Genomic DNA, 24,232 nt, shown 5'->3' with positions numbered 1-24,232 from the left:
TGATTTTTGTCCCCTATTGTAAACAGAATACATATGGATGTTGGTGGTAAGAATACCGACACCCCGACAGAGGAAATCGGAGCAGGAGTCCAGTAAAGTCCTCCCCCGGCCTTACGCCTACCCGCCCTGCATCCTTACAAATGGAATGCCAGCAGCCGGGATTCTGGCATCATCAGAGATGCCAGGGGTTCCAGCACCGGCCTTCTGGTTTCTATTTGAGATGTCGACATATGTATTCTGACGGCCGGCATCCCATTCAATAACTAGGCATCCTCCTCCTAGGCACAAGTGAGGAAACCAGAGGAAAATACTATAAAACATTATTATGCACGCCTGCTTCCCTGTAATGTGTTTTCTGCGTAGAACATGTAATGAAGCACATTGGGGGGGTTATTCTAGTCCATTCTTTCTGACAAAATCCTTCTTAGATGGACAAAACCATGGCCCTTATTCTGGTTGGTGCGGTAATGTCCGCGTGCTGTTGGTCCGCCGATGTTTTGTGTCTGTGCATGTGCCGAGGCGTCTCTGCGCATGTGCGAGCGGGACGTACGGCCAAATCCCGCATGAAATGTGAACACTCCGAACAGGGGGTGGAGAGGGGCGTGAAGGGCTATTTGGGCTCATTACCATATGCATACGCCCCGCGTTTCATGGGTGTTCCCATGCAAACGCTGGGCGTACGTATGGTAATGCAGTCGTGACGCAAGTGTAGGGGGCGGACATATGACATCGCCGGATGTCAGCTGCCCGCCCAGATCCCTGCTTTTGCACGGAAAAATGTCCGTGTGGTCTGAGGTTGCGGGAGCTGGTGGACCACTCGGCCCTGCATTCGATGTTCTGCGACCATCGAATGATGGGGGAGGTTCCCTGAGATGGAGGTGTATTCATGAGAAATACACGTGCGGTCCGTACGGCCAGCTTCTTACCGCGTATGGACGGAGTTGGCGATCTGTATGGAAGGCAGGGTTTCGCACGCACGGTCCTGGCCGCATATTCGGATCCGGCCGCACCGATCAGAATAAGGCCCCATGTGCACTGCGGGTGGGGCAGATGTAACTTGTGCAGAGAGAATTAGATTAGGGTGAGGTTTTTCTTCAAAGTTAGATCTATATTGAAGTGTAAAATCATGCAGTCCATCTAAGAAGGATTTTGTCAGAAAGAATGAACTAGAATAAACCCCTGGGAGAGAAACAATCCAAGTACCTAGTTAGGCCCTGCAGACTCTCTGTATTTTAGCATTTTTAAATAGTCTATTAGTAACAATACTGGAAGTTTGGTTCTCGATCATTAACAGTGTAAATAAACAGCATAAGAAATACTAAATATACGTTCATGCACAAAGGCTATTGAACACTTACATACGGGAGTGTAGTGTTCATTCTAGCACCCGCCATCTTTGAAAACCCATGCAGTTCCTCTTCCCTGCCTGGGGTGTTGCTGTCTGCTGCAGTGCTTCTAGCACAGTGTGGTCTGTATATCAGCACTAATATGCAAACCAAATCTGTGCTAGAAACACCACAGCAGACAGCTACACCCCAGGCAGGGAACAGGAACTGCATGGGTTTTCATAGATGGCGAGTGCTAGAATGAACACTAGGAGTGCCACTTCCAGTCCAAGCCTTACACCTGTCCATTGTCTGTGGCATAAGTGCATTTGTGGTATGGTAACATACACATTTAGGAATGTAACAAGATGCATTGCTTAGTGTCCCTTTAAAATACATATGGTATGAAGGCTTTCCTGTGAGCAGGGTAAGCGTCAAACTTCTCATGATAGAACTCATGACACAGTATAGCAGCCAATGACTGGTTGAATAATACAAACAAAACCATAAGCCACAAGGTCATATGTGCTAATCCAAAGAGAATGGCTATAGATATATAAATCAACAGCTCCGCAAAATAGTGTGGGCAGGATACGCTCTCAAACCAGTCTCCAGCGGGCACGGAATGGTTCATTGTTGTCACTTTACCTGCAATGCAGAAGAACAGCTTATTGTGACCTAGTGCATCAGCTGTATGCCAAATAAAATAATAGATATAATGATATATAGAGGATTTAACACCTGGAGAGACAAATGCCGATGGAAGTTCTTCTTGTGTGCAGAGCCAAAATAGCCTATTATAATATGTTCTACAGCCCAATAGAATATGCTAGCATCATATACATATATTATGGCTAATAAAAAGGTCTTTGATAAATAGTTTTTTCCTTTGTTAGCTTTAAGACACTCTTGGTCAATCCACTAAAAAGTGCTGCTACATTCGGTGTGTACGTGCGATCCGCTAACCGCCAGTACAGCCGCCAGTGTTCATGTGAATCATGACGGATCGGGCAGTGTGTGTATCCCCTGTAGATATATCTGCAGATTAGTTGATCTGCAGATATATCTACTAGTGTGTACCCAGCTTTACCCCACTACTAACTACCCAATAAGTGGAAACTACAAATCATCATTGTGGTATTGCGCATTAAGAGCTGATTTATCATGCAGGAAAAAGCTATTTAATTGAATAGCTTTTGTCCGCACACTGTAATTAGTTGTGGAGTAAACACTGCAGGTAATTGGAATTCCATCAAAGTGTCCTCTCAGCCTTTGAGTAATGATAATTGCTGAAATCCCCTTTAAATCCAGTGTTTAAAAATCATCTTTAAGAAGCCATTTACTCACCAGATTTACTTTTCCTCAGATTAGCAAGAATAACGTGACACCTGTGCTGATGCAGGGAGGCCCAGGCATACAGCAACACACCGAGGAGATGGTACCATTGGATTTGCAGCACAAGTTCTGTGGCAGTGACTGAAAAATATAGACAAGTTACTGTTTTGTAAACAGCAATACAGGTGCCAACACTGCACAAGTCCACCAGACACCGCCCTGCGAATCCCAGTACGCACACCCCCCCCTCGCACGGGCTGCAAATGGATTATTTACATACACATCCTTTCGAAGGCTGTGGGGGAACAGTCGAATGATGTGGAAGGCACACGCACATCTAAAGTTACTCTCAGGTACATCTAAGGTTACTCTCAGGTAACCTTAGATCAGTGGTAGCCAACTCCAGTCCTCGAAAGCTACCAACAGTTAACGTTTTCCAGATCTCTTCACAGAATCACAAGTGAAGTAATTAGCTCCACCTGTGGATCATTTATAATGTGTCAGTCAGTAACGACTGCACCTGTGCCCCAGCTAGGTGATCTAGAAAATGTGAACTGTTGATAGCTGTTGAGGACTGGTGCCCTGGTGATGTCATCTGCCAGCCCCCGGCGCCCATGCCACTAGTCGATTTTCATGGGAATGCTGGGCGTTCTCATGGGAAAGTCACGCGGCCCGCTATCCCCACGCAATCTTCGGTGCATGCACCAGATGAACAGTCTATTTGACGTGGCCACACACACTCGGCATATGCACATGTGCAGAAATGCGCCTGCCCACCATCAGTCCAGATGCAGATGGACCCGAATAAGATCCATAAAGCATAGCTCAGGTCCAGCTTGGAAAATTGAGTGACATACAGTACAGACAAGAGACAGTAGCCAGCATAAAGTAATACGTATATTAATATATAAAACTTGTATGGTTTGCAAAAAAAAAAAAAAGACAAAACACTCGTCGGTAGATCCGGCTAGCTGCAGTTAATTACCACGGGTTAATTGATCTGCCAATTAAGCATGTGGGCTGCAGTTAATGTGGATTTCTGTTTGAGCCTAAGGAGAAATGTGCATTATATGCCCTGTTCCCAAGTGCTGCAAAGCTGTTCACCGATCGCTACGGGAACTTATTCAGGATTCTATGGATTAACATGTAGCAGATACGCGTAAGAGTCAGGCGATAAAGCCCGCGGATACTACCCTTTTCCCAGCACTATAAATTACTGCACGTAGTTTAAATTGTCCATTAGACAGAAATGGGCTCTCTCTTTTACTTAGGAACAGAATCAAATGTAGCGATATGTGTATGGATGATCTGTGCCAACTCGGTATTCTTTAGGGATGTGCATATCCGGATTTACCTGGATCTCAAAACGGGATCTTATTGGCTATCAGCATTCACATGTTTTGGCTCCAAAACATGTGACAGCCGGATAGCCAATAAGAGCCCGTTTTGAGATCTGGGTAAACCCGGATCTGTACATCCCTAGTATTCTTTATGCACATGCATGCAATATATATAGATCTTGACTCCATGTGCCAATTGTAAAGCGCAATGGAATATGCTGTGCTATATAAGAAACTGTAAATATTAATAATAATAATGAGCTAAAGATTTGAGCAGGCGATGGCAACTCGTGAGACCGTGCATCGCCATGGGATGTACACACGGGCGGCGTGCTTAATGTCTAAGCAATCTAAATAGATTGCTTCGAAAATAAGCAAAAAAAGCGCCTCGTGTATGTATGCCCCCCTAGTGTTGGCAGAAGTTTTGTCAATCAGAGCCGATTATATAAAAAGTAGGAAGCTTCATAAGGATGTTTTTGACTAAGTATGTCCCTGACATTAGATTGCTTGTTTACTCTCAATACTCATGAATGAACTATCCCAGGGGTTCCCAATCTTTTTAGAATCACGGCACCCTAGAGTACCAGAATTTTTCCACGGCACACCTAGGCCCCAAAAAATATATATCGAATGAAGTAGATTGTGTTTATATGTGCTTCTTAGGTTCAGTTATGTGGTAAAGGGCAGGATTTGCTTCTGATTGTACACATTTTATGATTGGCAGCCACCAGCACTGGTTTTGTCCATAAATGATTGATCATAAATAACTTGAATGGTCCTGGACGACCAACCCGAGGCACCCCTGCAAGTGTCCCGAGGCACCCCAGGGAGCCGCGGCACACAGTTTGGGAACCACTGAACAATCCAACAATCCCCAAAGGTCTTACCCAGATTCCCTGCTAGGCAGCAGCTAACTGCACACAGAATAGTAGATAAAGAATGTGGTCACGGCAAGCACAAGGATGGCCAGAGACAGGCCTCAGCAAAATTCTGAGAAACAGCGGTTAGAGCACCAGTGTGCACCTAGCAGCCTTCTATATCCAGCAGCAGCATGTACAGTGTTTGTGTATGAATGTGTGCCCAGCCAGAGATAAATTCTTGTCTGGTGGGGTGAGAAAAGCGCACACCAGATTCAGACACTATTTTGATAAGGACCAGTGTAACTGGACATGGCTCAGATATAGGACAGATGATAAGGTGGTGGGAAGTAATAAGCCACTCACTGGAGGTACATTTAAGGCACATGCATTGTAGGGGAACTCTTTCCTTCCTGTGCTAGTGGCAGACCATATAGTGCAACGTGGCCACATGTACAGTATATGGACATCCAAACATCACACCCATATCAGCTTGTTGAATATCTATTGTACTATGGCTGGGGGAATTGGCATCCATGTATCCTCTCCAGAATATTAGTAAGGCAGGGAACTGATGCTTGGCGATAAGACAGTGTTTCAATGAATCTCAAAGTTGTTTAATGAGATTGAGGGGAGGACTCTGAGCAGCCCAATGAAATTCTCCCACACCACGCTCCTTAAATAATTACTTGATGGAGCCCACTTTATGCACAGAGCATTGTCATTGTGAGTCAGGAAAGGGCCTTCCCTAAACTATGTCACACTGATCTCTAGAATGTCCTCTGATGCGTTTTTGCAACAGTATTGATAGCATGTGCCATACAAACATATTTTATACAATAACAAACGTTTAGAGATTTCCTTAGGCATGTTGTACTCTGTTTCTATGAAGCAATATGTTATTGTTGGAAGCAATCGTTATAGCTTTTCTTCCTTGGTCTCAGGAATCTGGAAATGTGCAGTATCTGACAGAGTAGGGACTGTGGTAGTTATAATGTAGCCAATATGATTTGTCAGCCTGTACTACTATTGGCAGGTGAGTGCAGTCATAGATGGCCACTTGGGTAATGCTGTCCCATCATACTATTCTGGTTGTACAATGAGCGGACAGATCTGTGCCACACATAAGCCTGGCAATGCTCATGTGTGCCCCATAGAGAGAGAGCTTTTCTTGAGTCTCCTTTTTAATGGCAGAGTAACATCATGTAATTGACACTCACCTTTGTTTTCCATCTGGGCATGATCAAGTAAGGTTATACCGATGAGAAAGTAGTAGCCAATGCCAAGACAATACTGGCAAACGTGGATGACACCGTTGGAGTAGACACTCACAAAGAGACACTCAACCAACCTTCTGAGGCTGTGCAACCATAGCAAGAACAGAGCCACAAGAGTGGATAATTCTTCACCTACAGAGCAAGGAACATAATGTATGAATAGACTCTATAAAAGCACTCATACACCGTTAGGAATCAAGACATTAAGATGTACTAAGCTTTTGCAGCCGTTCTGGCAGTGGAAATGAATAGGGCAATAATGTTAAATGCAAAACACTCCTGGTTTTGCATTTTATGTCATTATCCTTTGATATCCAGAGGCTAGAACTGCTAAGTGGCGAATTTTTATTATATACCCCAATGTATTCTGTAACAACGATGAGTTTCTACAGCACCTAGGCATTCCCCCCACTATCCAGGTGGGGGCGCCCACAGCAACCAGACAGTCCAGCTAGCATGGTTTTAAAGGGAATTTTCCAAAATGAAAGCAAAACGTGACTGCTGGCTATGGCAACACCATTATTTGCATTGTATTAGTTTTTATAATTATGACCATTATATTTCTTCCAGCTAGAGACTCAGAGTCTGTCCAAGTGATAGGGAACGGGGACAGCTGACCTTTGGCAGTGATTGATCGGGAACAGGGGACAGCTGATCTTTGGCAGTGATTGATCGGGAACAGGGGACAGCTGACCTTTGGCAGTGATCGGTAACAGGGGACAGCTGATCTTTGGCAGTGATTGATCGGGAACGGGGGACAGCTGATTTTTGGCAGTGTTTGATCGGGAACGGGGGACAGCTGATCTTTGGCAGTCATTGATCGGGAACGGGGGACAGCTGATCTTTGGCAGTCATTGATCGGGAACGGGGGACAGCTGATCTTTGGCAGTCATTGATCGGGAACGGGGGACAGCTGATCTTTGGCAGTCATCGGGAACGGGGGACAGCTGATCTTTGGCAGTCATTGGGAATGGGGGACAGCCGATCTTTGGCAGTGATCAGGAACAGGGGACAGCCGATCTTTGGCAGTGACAGGGATTGGTGGACAGATTATGTTTGGCAGTGACAGGGATTGGTGGACAGATGCTGCTGATTGGCCGGTGATAAAAAGCAGACACTTTATCACTTCACCAAGCTTAATAAATCTACCCCTTATTATCCAACGCTGCTACTTAAAGTGAGTTGGATAAAACAGTATCACTAAGGTTTATATTACCACCATGAAACTATCCCTTAAAATTTTAATTGCACAAATCTACAAATGGATTATTTGTAGAATTGTAATACATGACACTGACCTGGTACTTTGTGTTGTGGGTCCTTGGTGAAGAAATTAAATAAGGACTGAATGCATCCTGGCATGTGGCCGCCTAACAGCAATGCCCAAACAAGGCACCCCAGTAACGCTCCGTTCCAGAAGACAGACAAATAATAGAAATGGGAGAACCACCTGGGAAGGAAGAAATGAGCATAAATAAATAACATATACATATTATTATAGATGTGGTACCAGTGCCCGCTTTATTTATGGTACTTTCATCAGACAATATAAATGTAACAATGCTCAACCGCCAGAAGGGAGACCACCCACTCACTTGGTGATGCGTCATCAAAGATGTCATCGTAGTACACCCCCCTGGGCGTCAATCCTATAGTTTAGATAACACTATGGTGTAGTATTCCTGGTATATCACTGCTACTAGATGCAGAATTACAGCAACATTAATAGCGACACGCTTCTTCAACAGACCTCCCTAAAAAATATAGTCATATACAACTTTTACACTATGCACACAAAATTGCCATCCATATACTCTCACTACAATTACAACTCATTAAAATATCAAAATACTGCATACATATAATCAAAAGGTGCAAGATGAGAATATCGATTAATGTCTTTAACCATCACTTTACCAAACAGGTAAAACCCAAGATGGTCCGACATTTTAGCGTAAGAGTCCCTAACCTAAATATCCATCTGTCTCACGCTGTAAGAGAGATCTATTTCCACCTCTCATTAATGGAGGTTTGTGGTCTGGCATATAGAAATATAATGATACCAACGTATTTGGGGCTTTGCAGAAGGGTCAGCCAGCAGGTTGCTCACTATTTCCTGTACCGATGGCAGTTCTAATAGCTGATCTATTGTATGTGCCGTCATACGCTCCTGAAAAGGTTTAGTGTTCACTCTAGGCCAGTGGTAGCCAACTCCAGTCCTCGAGAGCTACCAACAGTTCATGTTTTCTAGATCACCTAGCTGGGGCACAGGTGCACTCACTACTGACTGACACATTATAAATGATCCAAAGGTGGAGCAAATTACTTTACTTGTGATTCTGTGAGGAGATCTGGAATACATGAACTGTTAGTAGGTGGAGGACTGGAGTTGACTACCCCTGCTCTAGGCTGTTTTAGCAGGGCCCGGTCCGATTTTTAAAGGTTAAAATGCGCTCTGCCCCTGTAGCAGCGCCCTACTAGAACAGCCTGCCATCCGACTCTGCCGGTGAGCATGGAGGAAGCCCAGCACTGCTGTAGATGCCAGGCCCGCCCACAACAGTAATATTGACTGGCCGCCCCTCCCATGCTGCCCCCATATAAGCGCGTACTGCCTCAATCCTAGAAGGATTACGAAGGTTCTTTCCATTTTTCCTGTGAATAATAGGCCACGGGGCAAATTATCTGGTATATTACATATTTACTGTTAAATGTCAATCTATACTTTTATAGGTTTTCCCTGTTTGTGGATGATGGAATGTGTCGCTAAAAAAAATTGGCAAGTAGTACAAGTACATTAATGCATCCCATTTTCTTAGCTAAGACTTTAGAACCGACATCTCTAGTACATTTGGTACATTTTGTACATCAAGCGCTAACTAACAGGTCTCTTAAATTGTGGCTACAGGTATAGCATAGTGTTCATTCTAACACCCTGCTCCATGAAAAATCCTTATAGTTCCTCCTTCCTGCCTGGGCTGTCACTCTCTGCTGTGGTACTTCAAGAACAGTCTAGTTCTGGGGTAGCCAACCCTAGTCCTCAAGAGCTACAGTTCATGTTTTACAGGTCTCCTCACAGAATCACAAGTGAGCTAATTAGCTCCACCTGTGTATCTTTTAAAATGTGTCAGTGATTAATGAGTGCAGCAACTAGGTTGTCTGGAAAATGTGCACTGTTGGTAGCTCTCGAGGGCTAGGGTTGGCTACAACTGGTCTAGTTTGTACAAACCAAACTGTTGTAGAAACACCACAGCAGAGAGTGACACCCCAGGCAGGAAGAAGGAACTACAAGGATTTTTCATGGAGCAGGGTGCTAGAAAGAAGGGGTGTGGATCAGTTGGTCACCAGCAAGTTGTTAGACAGTCATTAGGTCGACATGAGTCAAGGTCAACAGGGTCATAAGGTCGACATGTTTTTTTTACCCTTATGTCGACACAGTCAACAGACACACTACGCTCAGCACACTATTCTATTCTCCCACCATGCCCTAGTGGGTGGTAGGGCATGAAATACTGCGTGTATATGGGGGCAGCATGGGCCGGACTTTGGACGTGCCTGCTTTATGGGATTATATAACTTACTATTGATGTGAGTAGAGGTACACCCTCTGAAACAGTTTCCTGATGGTATACAATCTAAAAGAGACTTTTTTTACACAACATTTTCATTGTATTGGTGTTTGGTGTATTTTTACCATTATTAAAACTGTGAGCGAGGGAATGGTGCCTAGTTCATGGGTGGGTTGGGTCATTCGGATAGTGGCGCCACGGTACTCCTAGCCTCATGAGATCAGACAGAAAGCAGGGAATGGCAGAGCGGCAAGTTGGTAAGTTTATGTACATACAATCTTTCCCTCCAGCTGCAGAGTTTCAGGCATTTGCTATGGGGCCCACAAAGGTCTAGTTACTCCCCTACACATAAGCCCAGGGCACAATGGCACTGCAACGGGCTAGGTCATAGGCAAACGCGGGGGGGGGTGGGTGTTTTCTGGTTGCCTGGAAACCCCCCTCCTCTTGGCAAGTGCCTTTAATTATGACAATAGCACTGGTATATATCATACAATGTAAGGGGCAGAGCTGCTGCACATGCCTAGTGTACTAGCTTACATAGTTACATAGTTACATAGTAGGTAAGGCTGAAAAAAGACTTGCGTCCATCTAGTTCAACCTGGTATAGATATCCATTGCTGATTTGGTAGGTTCTGGTATTTTACAGACAAATTATATTTCTTATTTGTACCCATGGATGTTTTTCTCCAGTAAATGTTTGTCCAACTTTGCTTTGAACGCATTTAATGAGCCAGCCGTTACCACCTCTCTGGGAAGAGAGTTCCAGAGTTTGACTGTTCTGACCGTAAAGAAATTCTTTCTACTAGCTGAATGAAATCTTTTTTCTTCTAATCTATACTCATGCCCTCGCGTCCTAGATTCCTTTCTAGTAGAAAATAGGGTGTGTGACAGTTCCTTATATTGGCCCTTGATATACTTGTACATGTTGAGCATGTCCCCCCTTAAACGTCTCTTTTCTAATGTAAATAGTCCCAAATTGCTTAATCTCTCCCCGTAGCTTAAATTCTCCATTCCCCTAATAAGCTTTGTTGCTCGCCTTTGGACTTTTTCTAATTCTATGATGTCCTTTTTATAGTGTGGGGCCCAGAACTGTACTCCGTACTCGAGGTGAGGTCTCACCAATGCTTTATATAGTGGCATAATTACCCTTGAGTCCCTAGTTTCCATTCCCCTCTTAATACATGCCAGAATTTTGTTGGCCTTTTTTGTAGCTACATTACAATGGGCACTACATCCTAGATTGCTGTCTATTTGGACTCCTAGATCCTTTTCAAGTATGGAATTACCCAGTTCCTCTCCGCTAAGGTTGTAACTTGCACACTGGTTGTGTCTCCCAAGGTGCATAACCTTACATTTATCTACATTGAACCTCATCTTCCATTTTTTTGCCCACTCATCTAGAATTGAAAGATCATTTTGAAGCATGGTGATGTCTTCTGATGATTTGATGACTTTGCTAAGTTTTGTATCGTCCGCAAAGATGGATACATTGCTGAGTAACCCTATCCCAATATCGTTAATAAAAATGTTAAACAAAATGGGCCCCAAAACCGAACCCTGGGGCACTCCACTTAGTACCGGTATCATATCTGATACGGCACCATTCACAACCACTCTTTGTTCTCTATTACATAGCCAATTCCCTACCCATCTGCAGATATTTTCACCCAATCCTAGGTTCTCCATTTTATTAATCAATCTCTTGTGTGGGACAGTATCAAATGCTTTAGCGAAATCTAGGAAAATCACATCTACAGCATTTCCATTATCGAGGTTTTTGCTAACCTCTTCATAGAACCCTAGTAGATTAGTTTGGCATGAACGATTTTTCACGAACCCATGTTGGTTAGTACTGAGTAGACTGTGATGATCTAAATATTTCTGGATACCATCCCTTAAAAATCCTTCAAATAGTTTACCCACAATTGATGTTAAACTAACGGGTCTGTAATTAGCTGGATCTTCCTTTTTTCCTTTTTTGAATATTGGCACTACCTCTGCTATTCTCCAATCTTTTGGTACTATACCTAACGATAGTGACTTGCTAAAGATATAATGTAGGGGGGGTAGCTAGTTCATCCCTTAATTCCATTAATACCCTCGGATGAATCCCATCTGGCCCTGGTGACTTATTTGTTTTGAGTTTGCTTAGCCTCAGTATTATTTCTTTCGGCGTGAAATCCACAATGAGATCTGGCTTATTTGTCCCGTTTGTGGTAAATGTTCGTTCCACAGTCTGCTCTCCCTTAGTAAATACTGATGAGAAGAACTCATTTAACAGTTTTGCTTTTCCCTTGTCCTCAGTAACACTTTTTCCACTAGTATCAGTTAGTGGGCCTATGTTTTCCTTAATTAAACGTTTACTATTTATGTATTTAAAAAACTTCTTTGGGTTGGTTTTGCTTTCAGTGGCTATGCACTCTTCATATAATATTTTAGCTGCTTTGATTACCCCTTTACAAGTTTTGTTTGATTCTTTGTATTTTGCGAACGCCTCCTCATTCAAGTTATTTTTATAGAATTTAAAGGCTCTGGTTTTATTGTTGATAGCTGACCTTACTTCTTTGTCCAACCATGGTGGTTTTTTTTTGTTGAATTTACCTTTAGTTACTTTAGGAATGTATTCAATAGTTAGTGAATCAAGCACCTTTTTTAGAGTATCCCACATTTCCTCTGCATTTTTTCCTTCCATAACCGTTTCCCACCCAATTCCTGTTAGGGCTTCCCTGAATAATTCAAAGTTCGCTTTTCTGAAGTTTAGTATTTTTGCAGATCCTTTTTGATGTAATTTACTGAAGTTGATTTCCAGTGAAACCATATTGTGATCACTATTCCCTAATTGTTCAATTACTTTTGTGTTTGAAACTAAGTCTGTGTTATTTGTTAATACTAAGTCCAAGAGCGCCTCATCACGAGTTGGAGTTTCTACCGTTTGTGTAATAAACTGGTCTTTAAGTAAGCTTAAGAACCCATTGCTTCTTGCTGATTTACCTGTTTCGTTTTCCCAATCAATGTCGGGTAAATTAAAATCCCCCATAATTAATACCTGACCCTGATTTGATGCTTGTTTGATTTGGTTTAAAAGAAGAGACTCTTCCCTTTCATTTATATTTGGTGGTCTATAGCATACCCCTATTATAAATTTGTTTTTTGGTTTCTTATTATTGTCGGTTATCTCTGCCCACACTGTCTCCGAGTTGTCGTCTTCCAGGTCTGTGCTCATATTTTTCTCACATGATGTTAAGTTATTATTTACATATAGGCACACCCCCCCGCCCCTTCTATTTTCCCTGTCTTTCCTGTAGAGTGTATATCCCTCCATGTTTAATGCCCAGTCATGCGACTCATTACACCATGTTTCTGTAATACCAATGATGTCGTAGTCATCCCTACTGATCACCGTTTCACGCTCCCCGATTTTACTCACTAAGCTTCTTGCATTAGCCAGTAAGCATTTTAATTTATGTTTATTTTTAGATATGGCTCTAATATTGTGATTAGTTTCACCCCAGGACCCATTTGAATTCTTTACTAGCTTCCTCTTTCCCCTCTCCCCTTCAATAGACTCTCTACAGGCCTCCCCACCATGCACACTGCCTGCCCTCTCCATAGTTCCGGGAATTCTTCCTCTGTCATTCCCTCCTTCCCGTATACTAAGATCATCTGTACCTAAGAACTGTAATGGGGTAACGTGACTGTTACAACATAACATTTTATTACATGACATTCCTGATGCACCCTGAGAGTTACCCCCGATTATACCCTTGTTATGTCCCAGGACTTTGTCTATGTCTCCGTCCCCCCCCTCCCATCTCCTTCCCCCATATGATTCCTGATCCCAGTCCGGCTTCTCTCCCTGATGGTCCCATAATGTCTTGCTGCCCCCACCCCCCGTCGCCTAGTTTAAAATCTCCTCCAACCCTCTAACCATCCTTCCCCCCAGCATCGCAGCCCCCTCCTCGTTCAGGTGCAATCCATCACGGCAAAAAAGATGGCGCCTGACCAAAAAGTCTGCCCAGTGTTCCATGAACACGAATCCCTCTTTCCTACACCAATCCTTAAGCCACACATTTACCTCCCTGATCTCCCTCTGCCTCCCTGAGCTAGCGCGTGGCACTGGTAATATTTCCGAGAAAATTACCCTAGATGTCCTCGCCTTTAATTTCTTACCTAATTCCCTATACTCTTTCTTGAGGACATCCCACCTACCATTGACTTTGTCGTTGGTGCCGATGTGCACCAAGACCGCCGGGTTGCTCCCAGCCCCTCCCAACAATCTGTCGACTCGGTCCGCGATGTGCCGTACCCGAGCACCCGGGAGGCAACAGACCGTGCGGCGATCGCGGTCCCGATAGCAGATTGCCCTGTCTGTTCTCCTAATGATGGAATCCCCTACCACCACTATCTGCCTTGGTACCTCACTAACTGTCATCCCGTTTGAGCTAGAGGGACCGCTCCTCTCGTTGCTAGAGGGAGCCGTCTCCTCCAGCTCCGTCATTTCGTCTCTATCCTCCCCCGAAACTTCGTCCAACCGGGCAAATTTGTTCGGGTGTGATAGATCCGAGATGTCGTTCCTGTCCCTCCTGTCCCTCTACTAGCTTCTTCTACTACATACCGTATGTGTGGATCTGAGCCCCCAAACATCACAATTGACCAGAGAGCAGCTGCCACGAGGAAGAGACCGGAGCCTTACCATGAAGTGGGAGATTGTGAACTTAGAAAGTGCAGGACTAGTTCTACCACGTTTGTGTATTAGTTTATTATGATATGTTTAACTGGTACTTCCTCATCTTTGCAGCCACTGCTTAAGCTGCGGAACCTAGTCTACAGCAAGCCGCAAAGGTTATTTACAGGGTCCACACCACCCTCCTGTGTCCACACCACCATACCTTTGGTAAAGTTTGTGCAAGCCCACGATGGAACAATAGCGATTTACATAGTAGCTAAAGTAACTGGCGTAAGCAGTGGCCACAAAGATGAGGAAATACCATTAACCTTTTCCTGGCCACTTATTTAAATGTTTGAAACAAAACCATCTTTAGACCATCTTTACTATAGACCATCTTTACTGTTAAATATTAATACTGCATTCCATACAGTATCAATTGTATAAAAATACCAATTTTCAAGGTCGTTACCGCTCCCGCAGACTCCTAGTTACTCCAATGCGCTACAGAGTGGGAGATTTTGGATGACATTTGGAAACCCCCCTCTAAAAATCCTGCGTTTGCCACTGCTCGGTGGCTACCTCTTCGGCAGGTCACAGCGTCGAAGCCAGCCAGGGCGCCCGCCCAGCTTCGTCTTCCCATAGCGGATGAGATCCTGGAAGATGCGGCAACACAGTGTAGAACGGCCGCCCAGCAGGTGCAAGAACAGGGCCAGCAGGAAGACGACATCTAGCAGCAACCAGCAGCCGCCTACAGCGCTCAGCTGCCCGGCCATAGCACCCATCGTCCTTAACGTTAGTGGAATACAATGTTATTTTACTTGTCCCCAGTTAGAAAGCCATTTTATCGTAGCCGCTTCTTGAAATTGTAGATCTTTGTATTAGGCAAAATGGCTGCCACACGGGCACAGGAACTCGTCGCCATATAAACACCAGCAGCAGCGTGATCACGTCCCTTCGTGATCACGTGTCAGTGTCTCTGGCCTATCAGATGCCGCTTGCGTCTGATGTGTGAGCTGTGCGGCTGGGCTGGCTTCTCCCCCGGTGACGGTGGCAGAGGGCGGGGTGGTCACTGTGTGCGCGGCGCTGGGAAGCGTTTGGACGGGAGCGTGACAGGGAAATCCTCCCCTCCATAAGACGCAGCAGCGCCTCCACCCCGCTCCCTCCGGGCCCCGCACAGCCGGCACCATGAAGATGCCGGCCTTCCGCCTCCCCGGGGCCCAGCTGGTGATCCCGCTCCTTCTGCTCCTCTGTGCCATACAGTTGCCCGGCCTCACCTGGGCGATCCAGGAGGATGACGGGACGCACCGAAACAGGGAGCCGCCGCTGCCGCAGAGACCGGAACTGGTGGCCCGAGCGGAGGTGAGTTACCTGTACCCCTATACCTCCCGCTGTACTGGGAACACAGCCCCCCCAATACACTGTACCCCTATACCTCCTGATGTACAAGGAGCACACAGCATCCCCATGCACTGCAGTCCAATACCACTGGGCCAGACGTGTCAATCTTCAAAAAGTGATGAAGTGGAGCGTGCTAAACAGCCAGCCAATCAGCTCCTACCTGCCATTTTTCAAACCCAGGGCCAGTTTCTCTAAGCTTCAAAAGTGATAAAATGTAGAGTGCTAAACAACCAGCCAATCAGCTCCTACCTCCCATTTTCAAACACAGTTTGTGACATGGCAGGTAGCAGCTGATTGGCTGCCTATCACTTTTGAAGCTTAGTGCATCTGGCCCCAAGCCTGTAACATGGCAAGTAGGAGCCCTCCTCTAATACATTGTATCCCTGGGTGCCGGATGGCTCCCCGACAGTTGGGATTCCGACAGTCATTCCTCCGACGTCGGAATCCTGACTGCTCCCATGACCCACCGTGCCCGCAGCGTGGCGAGCACAGCGTGCCCGCAAGGGGCTTCATTGCGCTCTCCACGTTGTGCAGTCGGGATTCCTAGTAATGACTGTCGGAATCCCGACTGTCGGGGAAATATACCACACCCGTATCCCTATACATCCAGTTGTAAAGGGAGCACACATCCCACCTCTAATACTCTAATACACTGTACCCCTATATCTCCTGTTGTACAGGGAGCACAGCCTGCCCAAAATACTGTGCCCCCATATCTCCCACTGTACAGGGAACACTGTCCCCCAAATAAACTCCACCTCTATACCTCCCTCTTTACAGGAAATGCACAACCCTCCCAATACACTTCACCCCTATACCTCCCACTGTAAAGGGAGCACACAGCCCTGCCAAATACACAGCGCCACCACCAATCTACACCCCTGAATATCGCTATTTAGGGTCAGGAAACAAACAGTCCACAGCAGATATGTGGGTAACATGTATGACAGTACAGCATAACATAGACACCAGCACATTTCAGGGTCAGATTTAAGACACCCCACTACACTGGTGACTGTAACTGGGCCTCCAGGCCTCTTGTAATGGTGTGGAGGGAGAAATAAAAAACGACTTAATCACTCAGTAAACTAGTGAACAGCTTCCCAAACCCGTTCCTCGCACAATTCATGTTTTTCAGTTCACCTTTGGATTTTGAATATGAACTCCATACAATAATGACAGGTTATAAATGATATTTGAGACTTTGTCCACACCTAATAGGAATGAGCAAGCTCCAATTTTATTCACATACTATTGTGTGGATTTCTTATTGTGGTTTCACAACTAATGTTTTAATTGTGATTTTAGAATTACTTTATATTTCTTGTGGATTTTAAGGTTGAAGATAGAGTGTGTATATTCAATTTAATAAGCATTCACTTGGTGCTAATATTAATCAGTGCTATACTCCCCCCATTTGGCACTTTAAGTACCCTAAATACTTTTTCTATGGCCAATAATAGCATTTTATACTGTTCTATATTAGTTTGCCTTTTTTGGAGTATAGGAAAACTTTCCCATTGTTACCTAGACCTGAAACGGGTCAAATTCTAACTGTAATTAACGGGAACAGGTATACAGGCAAAAATGACAGTTTTTGGGCAATAAGTTAATGTGTGGGAAAAAAATTAATTGTCTGCAATTGAATCCCCCCCCCAAGTACGACCATTCGTTTCTTGTGTACAGCAGAAACACTTCCTCATTCCTCTTATTTCATTGTAATACATTGTGTATTATTAAATATCTGGGTGTTTCCCAGCAACCATCGGTGGTAATCTAAAGCCCTGGCGATTCCAGGCACCCCACTGTGTGTTCTTTTCTTGCTTAACAGCCATCTTTCCTTTATTGGAATTATATGTCCAAGCAGATGCCTACAAGTTTTTCTGTTCGCATAAGTTGCATTAAATGGAAAAAAAAAAAAGCGTCTAATGGGAATCCTAAGCAATGTAAAACTTCCAGGAGCACGAGTTGTTTGTCTTTCTCCTGATGCTTCTCTCCATTAGCATATGTACACAGTTGGTATGCACAATGTGTACATACCACTAGATGCTTGTGTACCATTACCTGTAAGTAGTGTTTTCAATGTATGTATACTGGTATATCACCTATATATATTCCAGTGGTGGGATCCGGCTGCAGCCATGCAGCCGGGCCGTGGCTGTCCCGTGTGAATGGACACAATAGTATCCATTCACAACTAATGTGTGCGGCACGGCTCCCTGGCCGTGCAGGATTTCACTGTCCGGCAGGAGCCAGAGTGTGTGAAACCGGCCTTAGGGATTCCTTGAGGACAGAGTTCGAGAATCACTGCAGTAGATTTAATCAGATATCTGGACGGGATGCGGTTAATTTGCCGGCGGTCGGGATCCCGGCGGTCGGAATCCCGACCGCCGAAATCCCGAAACTTTCTCCCTCCGTGGGTGTCCACGACACCCATAGAGGGAGAATAAAATAGCGTGCCGAGCGTAGCGAGGCACCGGGCCCGCTGCGTGGCGAGCGCAGCGAGCCCGCAAGGGGGGCCGATCCATGTCCCCCCCCTTGTCGGGATTCCAGTGTCGGGATTCCGACCGCCGGGAAATCGTATCGGATCCATCTGGACACCCTAGTTGGCATCTTAGCAGCAAAAAGTCTGACAACAGTTGAGGTTCATCGGCAACTTAATTATCTCCATTTTTGGTGAATCCTGTAAATTTTGTGCAAATTGCGCTTCATAGAAGACCACTTCAATCTCAGGCCTCATACACGATAGATGACTTTTTAAAAGATATTTCTCATTTGGTCCTTCATAACGATGTCTTTTTTAGTGTGAATACTCAATATTGTTAACTGCACGCTCCCGTGCATCATTAATGACCCCATTGTCAGTGCAGTATGCTTAATATTGACTTTTTTGTCAACGATGCATGCGTTAGTGGGGCCATGTGACGTCACTGACTATATATCCAATACTGTTCAGTGTGTATGCATAATCTGTCACCCAGGCTTACCCCCAATATCATTTATAGAGCCAGTCCTGTGGTGTCTGGGACTTCCTTCCCTCCAAATAGCAGAACTAAAGGAACTCCACTATCTGGTAGCACTTCCCAAATATAGTACTGTACTGGATTTTGCTTGGTATGCAAAGACAAATAGCATTAGCATCTAGCACTAAATGTACAGATAGATCTCCATCTCAACTTCCACACCTCTTACACGCACCCACAACCTAATTACTATCTCACCTGTCCCCTCCCTTCCTTTCTCCTGTGCTCTCTGGAATGCTAGATCAGTCTGCAACAAGCTCCCAACTATCCACGACCTCTTTATCTCCCACTTTTTTAACCTTCTCGCCATCACTGAAACCTGGCTCTCCTCCTCTGACACTACCTCCCCTGCTGCCCTCTCTTATGGAGGCCTCTCCTACACACACTCGGTCAGACCAGGGTGGAGTAGTGGGCATCCTCCTCTCCCCCAACTGCACCTTCCGCGCCATCCCACCTGAGCCCTCCCTCACATTCTCCACCTTTGAGGTACACACTATCCGCCTCTTCTACCCTATTCACCTCCTTGTGGCTGTAATCTACTGACCCCCTGGCCCCTGCTCCCCCTTTCCTCGATAACTTTGCTGCGTGGCTTCCACACTTTCTTGCCTCTGACCTCCCCTCTATCTTCCTTGGTGACTTTAACATTCCTATTGACATCAATAATGCTGCCTCCTCTAATCTGCTTGACCTTACCACCTCCTTTGGACTTTCTCAATGGACCTCCACCCCCACTCATAATCTCGGACACTCCCTTGACCTAGTCTTCACCCACCATTGTAATCTCTCTGATTTCTCTAATTCTTCCTTCCCACTCTCTGACCACAATCTGCTCTCTTTCACCCTCTCATCCTCCACTCTCCCCTCATTGCCCAGACCCACAGTCACCAGACGTAACCTCGGGTCTCTTGACCCTACTGTCCTGTCTTCCCTGTAGACTTTCCTCTCTCCTCTTTCAACCATGACTTGCCCCAACCAGGCTGCCTCTTTCTATTACTCTTCTCTCACCTCTGCTCTCGACTCTGTAGCCCCCCTCCACACTGTCCCCCTCCGACGCTCCCAACCCTTCTTCCAATTCAAGTTTATTCTCTCCTCCTACAGTGCTGCTCTCTCCTATGCCAAACAATCTTTCTTCAAATCTCTCATCTCTTCCCATTCCTCCAATCCCGACGTCTCTTTGAAACTTTCAACACTACTTCGCCCTGCACCACCCCTCCTCCCTTCATCCCTCACTGCCACTGACTTTGCCTCCTTCTTCCTCTCTAAAATTGAGGTAATCCGACATGATATCTCCTCCCATACCCCCTCTGCTGCCCACCCACCCCAATCATCCTCCCCTCCCAACTACCCCACTCTGTCATCCTTCTGCCCTACTACAGCTGAGGAAGTCCGCTCCCTCATCTCATCCTCTCCCCCCTCTACCTGTCCCCTGGACCCTCTCCCCTCCCGTCTCCTCAGTTCCCTCTCCCCACTGGCTGCTCCCACTTTGCTCACCTCTTTAACCTATCTCTTTCTACTGGCATCTTTCCCTCACCCTTCAAACATGCTCTGGTCTCGCCTATTCTTAAAAAACCAAACCTGGACCCTTTATCTCCCACAAGCTACCGCCCTATCTCTCTTCTCCCATTTGCCTCTAAAATACTAGAATGGCTGGTTTACAGGCATCTCACCAGCTACCTGTCTGACCACTCCATCCTTGATCCCCTTCAATCTGGCTTTCGCCCACTTCATTCCACTGAGACTGCCCTAGTGAAAGTCACCAATGACCTGCTGTCAGCTAAATCCAAGGGTCACTTCTCCCTGCTTATCCTTTTGGACCTATCTGCTGCCTTTGACACTGTGGATCACCCTCTCCTCCTCCACACACTCCAAAACATTGGCCTCTCTGGCACAGTCTTCAACTGGTTTTCCTCTTACCTCTTCAACCGTTCCTTCTCAGTGTCTGCCTTTGGCTCCACCTCACCACCTTCCACCCATCCTGTCGGGGTCCCTCAGGGTTCCGTCCTTGGCCCCCTTCTGTTCTCTCTGTACACCTCCTCTCTGGGTGCACTCATTAACTCATTTGGCTTCCAATATCACCTCTATGCGGATGACACCCAAATCTACCTCTCCTCTCCTGATCTGTCCCCCACTGTTTTCTCTCAAGTTTCCAACTGCCTCGCTGCCATCTCTACCTGGATGTCTGAGCGATTTCTGAATATGGACAAAACCAAACTTATTATCTTTCCCCCACCCAGAGCTATGCCCCCTACTAATATCTCTATCACTGTTAACAACACCATCATCTCCCCCGTTCCCCAACTCCGCTGCCTGGGTGTCACTCTTGACTCCTCCCTCTCCTTTGCACCCCACATCCAAGCACTGGCCCATTCTTGCCGGTTCCAGTTACGCAACATTGCTCGCATCAGGCCCTTTCTCTGACAGAGTGCAACTAAGCTGATCATCCACTCTTTGGTCATCTCACGACTTGACTACTGTAATGCTCTCCTCACCGGCCTCGCTCGTTCCCAACTGGCTCCTCTCCAATCTGTCCTCAATGCTGCAGCCAGGCTTATCTTACTCTCCCGCCGCTCTAATTCTGCCACTCCCCTTCAACAAAATCTGCACTGGCTTCCATTCCCCTACAGAATCCTCTTCAAACACCTCACACTCACATACAGGGCCATCTCTAATTCCCTTGCTCCATCTATCTCTAACCTCATCTCCATTCATACACCCTCCCGCCCTCTACGGTCGGCTGACGACTGTCGTCTCTCCTCCACCCTGATCACTGCTTCCCATGCTAGAGTACAGGACTTTGCCCTTGCTGCACCCCTTCAGTGGAATGCACTCCCTTGCTCCATTAGACTCTCCCCGACCTTGCAAAGCTTCAAACGGGCACTGAAAACTCACCTATTCATCAAAGCATACCCTTCCACTGCATAAACCAGCTGGTTCTCTGACCCCTTGCCTGTTTACATCCTGCTATCTAACCACCACCCACTCGCTTGAACCTCTTGTAATCTGTCTGTCTCCCCCTCCTACTAGATTGTAAGCTCCTCCTATACTCCAACACTCAGTGACCATCTTCGTCTACATACTCATCTCCATCATTGGCCTCAAGCCTCTAGTTGTATGTTGATTGAGTCCTCACTATTTACATTTAAGCTGTAATGTGAATTGATCTGTGGCGCTCTTTATTTGTACTGTATTTTTGTTATTTATTCAATGTTATGCCAAGCTTTGTCTCCCTGTATTGTTCCTTTTGTACGGCACTGCGGAACACTTGTGGCGCCTTATAAATAAAATTATAATAATAATAATCTCTAGTCTATGTACACCTCTGTTGGTATGTATAAACTTGCTGGCTGCTCTGGGATGGGTGTACTGAAACCTATACGGTACTTGTGTATTTTGGCGGCGCGCATCGCGTACCATAACGCATGCGATGCGACGTGATATCGTACGATAGTGCACGATGGCATACAATTTTCAAATTGTATGCCATTGTACATGGCATACAATGCCATACGATGCGATTAAACATTGTATAAGCACCCTAATGGGTGCTTATACAATGTTAAGCACCCTAATGGGTGCTTACAATGTTAAATGCACCCCCACGCCACCCCCCCCACTATAAACGTGAACCCGAAGCGTGGCGAGCGCAGCGGTAAGCGTCCTACGACCTCTTCATACCCTCACTATCCATGTCGGCGTGGAGTTGAGAATAGAAAAGTGTGGCGAGCCACCGAGCCCGAAGCGTGGCGAGCGGACGCGGATACCTGTGAAGCCCGCGAAGGGACGCGTTTACCTGTGAAGGTATCCGCGTCCCCTCGCGGGGCTCGCTACGCTTGCCACACTATTCTCAACTCCGCGCTGACGTGGATAGTGGGGGTATGAAAGGGTCGTAGGACGCGTACCGCCGCCCCTCGCGGGCTCGCTGTGCTCGCGACGCTTCGGGTTCACGTTTATAGTGGGGGGGGGGGGGTGGCGTGGGGGTGCATTTAACATTGTAAGCACCCTTTAGGGTGCTTATACGATTTTTTATCGTATAGGGGGTCAAAATCGCATCGCATGCCATCGGGTACATGGCATGCGATACGTTCATCGTACGATGGACATCGGGGGCGCCGCCAAAATACACAAGTACCACCTATACTTCTCCCCACCTGTAAAGCCTGCACACCAGTCTCTTCTGTACCTGCTGGCCTCTGTTCTAATGAAGCTATAATCAGCAATAAATGGTGGTGTAGTTATAGGAATACAAAGCTGGTGACCAGCCAAGTTTCATTGGCCTTGTAACCACAGTTTTTTTGTTGGGGATAGGCCACTAATAACATGCATACTCAAGGATTGAAATGTCTCCCGTATTGTGTGCTTTTTATTTTTTAGATAGATATATATGTGTGTGTGTATATGTATGTATGTGTGTGTATATATATATATATATATATATATATATATATATATATATATATATATATATATATATATATATATATATATATATATATATATATATATATATATATATATATATATATATATATATATATATATATATATATATATTATATATATATATATATATATATATATATATATATATATATATAATTTATATAAAGTACAAGTTGCTATTTGGTCTTCAAACACAGGCTGTAACATGGCAGTTAGGAGGTGATTGGCTGGACGTTTATCTCTCTTTATCACCCTGGCATTTATCTCTTATTAAGGCTTAATACATCTGCCCCAATGTCTAGATCAGCGGTTCCCATCCTGGGGTACTTTAAAATAATATTGGTAATGGGGGCAGAAGTGTCCCGATGGTGGAAGAATTCTCCCATTGCTGCGGGGATGGACCATATTGCGTTACTTACGGTTTCTTATGCAGCGGTTTCAGCGTCTCCTCGTGCTTTCACCCAACCAGCAATCCCACAATCCCCTCAGATATCAGCGGTTATCTGACCCATGCTGACAGAGGTGGAGGAAGCAGCAGCATTTATCTTACAGGTGTTAGCAGGAACCCCGGAGTGAGTTCACAGCCAGCGGCCAGACACAGAGGGACACGATTCCTGACCACACACTACTCCTCCACAACTCCTTAGTATAAGTACATGAGACGAGACTGGATATGTTGTGTTGATATTTAAAAACTGAATGTCAGGCGTTGCCCTCTAGCTTCCATTGAACTAAACATCCCAGCATGCTCTGCCACAGCTCTTGCATGCGCTTATAGCACGGTGTAGTGTTCATTCTAGCACCCGCTATCTTTAAAAAACCCATGCAGTTCCTCTTCCCTGCCTGGGGGGTCGCTATCTGCTGTGGTTCTAGCACAGGTATGGTTTGCTTTATCAGTGCTGACATACAGACCACACTGCTAGAAACACCACAGCAGACCGCAACACCCCAGGCAGGTAAGAGAAACTGCATGGGTTTTCAAACATAGCGGGTGCTAGAATG

The 24,232-nt window shown here is 45.6% G+C and overlaps 2 protein-coding genes across 2 annotated transcripts in view; one reads left to right on the top strand and one right to left on the bottom strand.

Moving 5' to 3' along the window:
* Positions 1 to 1,492: 1,492 nt before the first annotated feature.
* SRD5A3 (steroid 5 alpha-reductase 3) lies at positions 1,493 to 15,296 on the bottom strand. Its single transcript, XM_083168863.1, has 5 exons — positions 14,949 to 15,296; positions 7,433 to 7,584; positions 6,078 to 6,266; positions 2,673 to 2,801; positions 1,493 to 1,973 (listed from the first exon to the last, which is right to left on the bottom strand). The coding sequence occupies exons 1-5, from the start codon at positions 15,149 to 15,151 to the stop codon at positions 1,714 to 1,716; spliced, it is 933 nt and encodes a 310-aa protein (XP_083024989.1). The 5' UTR covers positions 15,152 to 15,296; the 3' UTR covers positions 1,493 to 1,713.
* A 35-nt stretch (positions 15,297 to 15,331) lies between these two features.
* The window catches only part of TMEM165 (transmembrane protein 165), a 49,785-nt gene continuing 40,884 nt past the window's right edge, over positions 15,332 to 24,232 (top strand). Inside the window, exon 1 of the mRNA XM_083168848.1 lies at positions 15,332 to 15,728. Coding sequence (XP_083024974.1) covers positions 15,555 to 15,728 — 174 coding nt within the window. The 5' untranslated portion in view covers positions 15,332 to 15,554. The remainder of the gene's footprint in view (positions 15,729 to 24,232) is intronic.

This window comes from Crinia signifera, chromosome 1 (assembly GCF_055691185.1).
Source record: "Crinia signifera chromosome 1, ASM5569118v1, whole genome shotgun sequence".
Taxonomy (NCBI): Eukaryota; Metazoa; Chordata; class Amphibia; order Anura; family Myobatrachidae; genus Crinia; species Crinia signifera.
The sequence above is the reverse complement of the archived record's forward strand: the minus strand, read 5'-3'. Positions and strand labels throughout refer to the sequence as shown.

Excerpts from the sequence above, each read along its gene's own strand:
- SRD5A3 (XM_083168863.1), bottom strand. The coding sequence starts at position 15,151 with ATGGGTGCTATGGCCGGGCAGCTGAGCGCTGTAGGCGGCTGCTGGTTG. Across the intron at positions 7,585-14,948 it reads CGCTGTGACCTGCCGAAGAG|GTGGTTCTCCCATTTCTATT; the intron begins GTAGCCACCGAG and ends CTTCCTTCCCAG. Across the intron at positions 2,802-6,077 it reads TGCCCAGATGGAAAACAAAG|TCACTGCCACAGAACTTGTG; the intron begins GTGAGTGTCAAT and ends TATATTTTTCAG.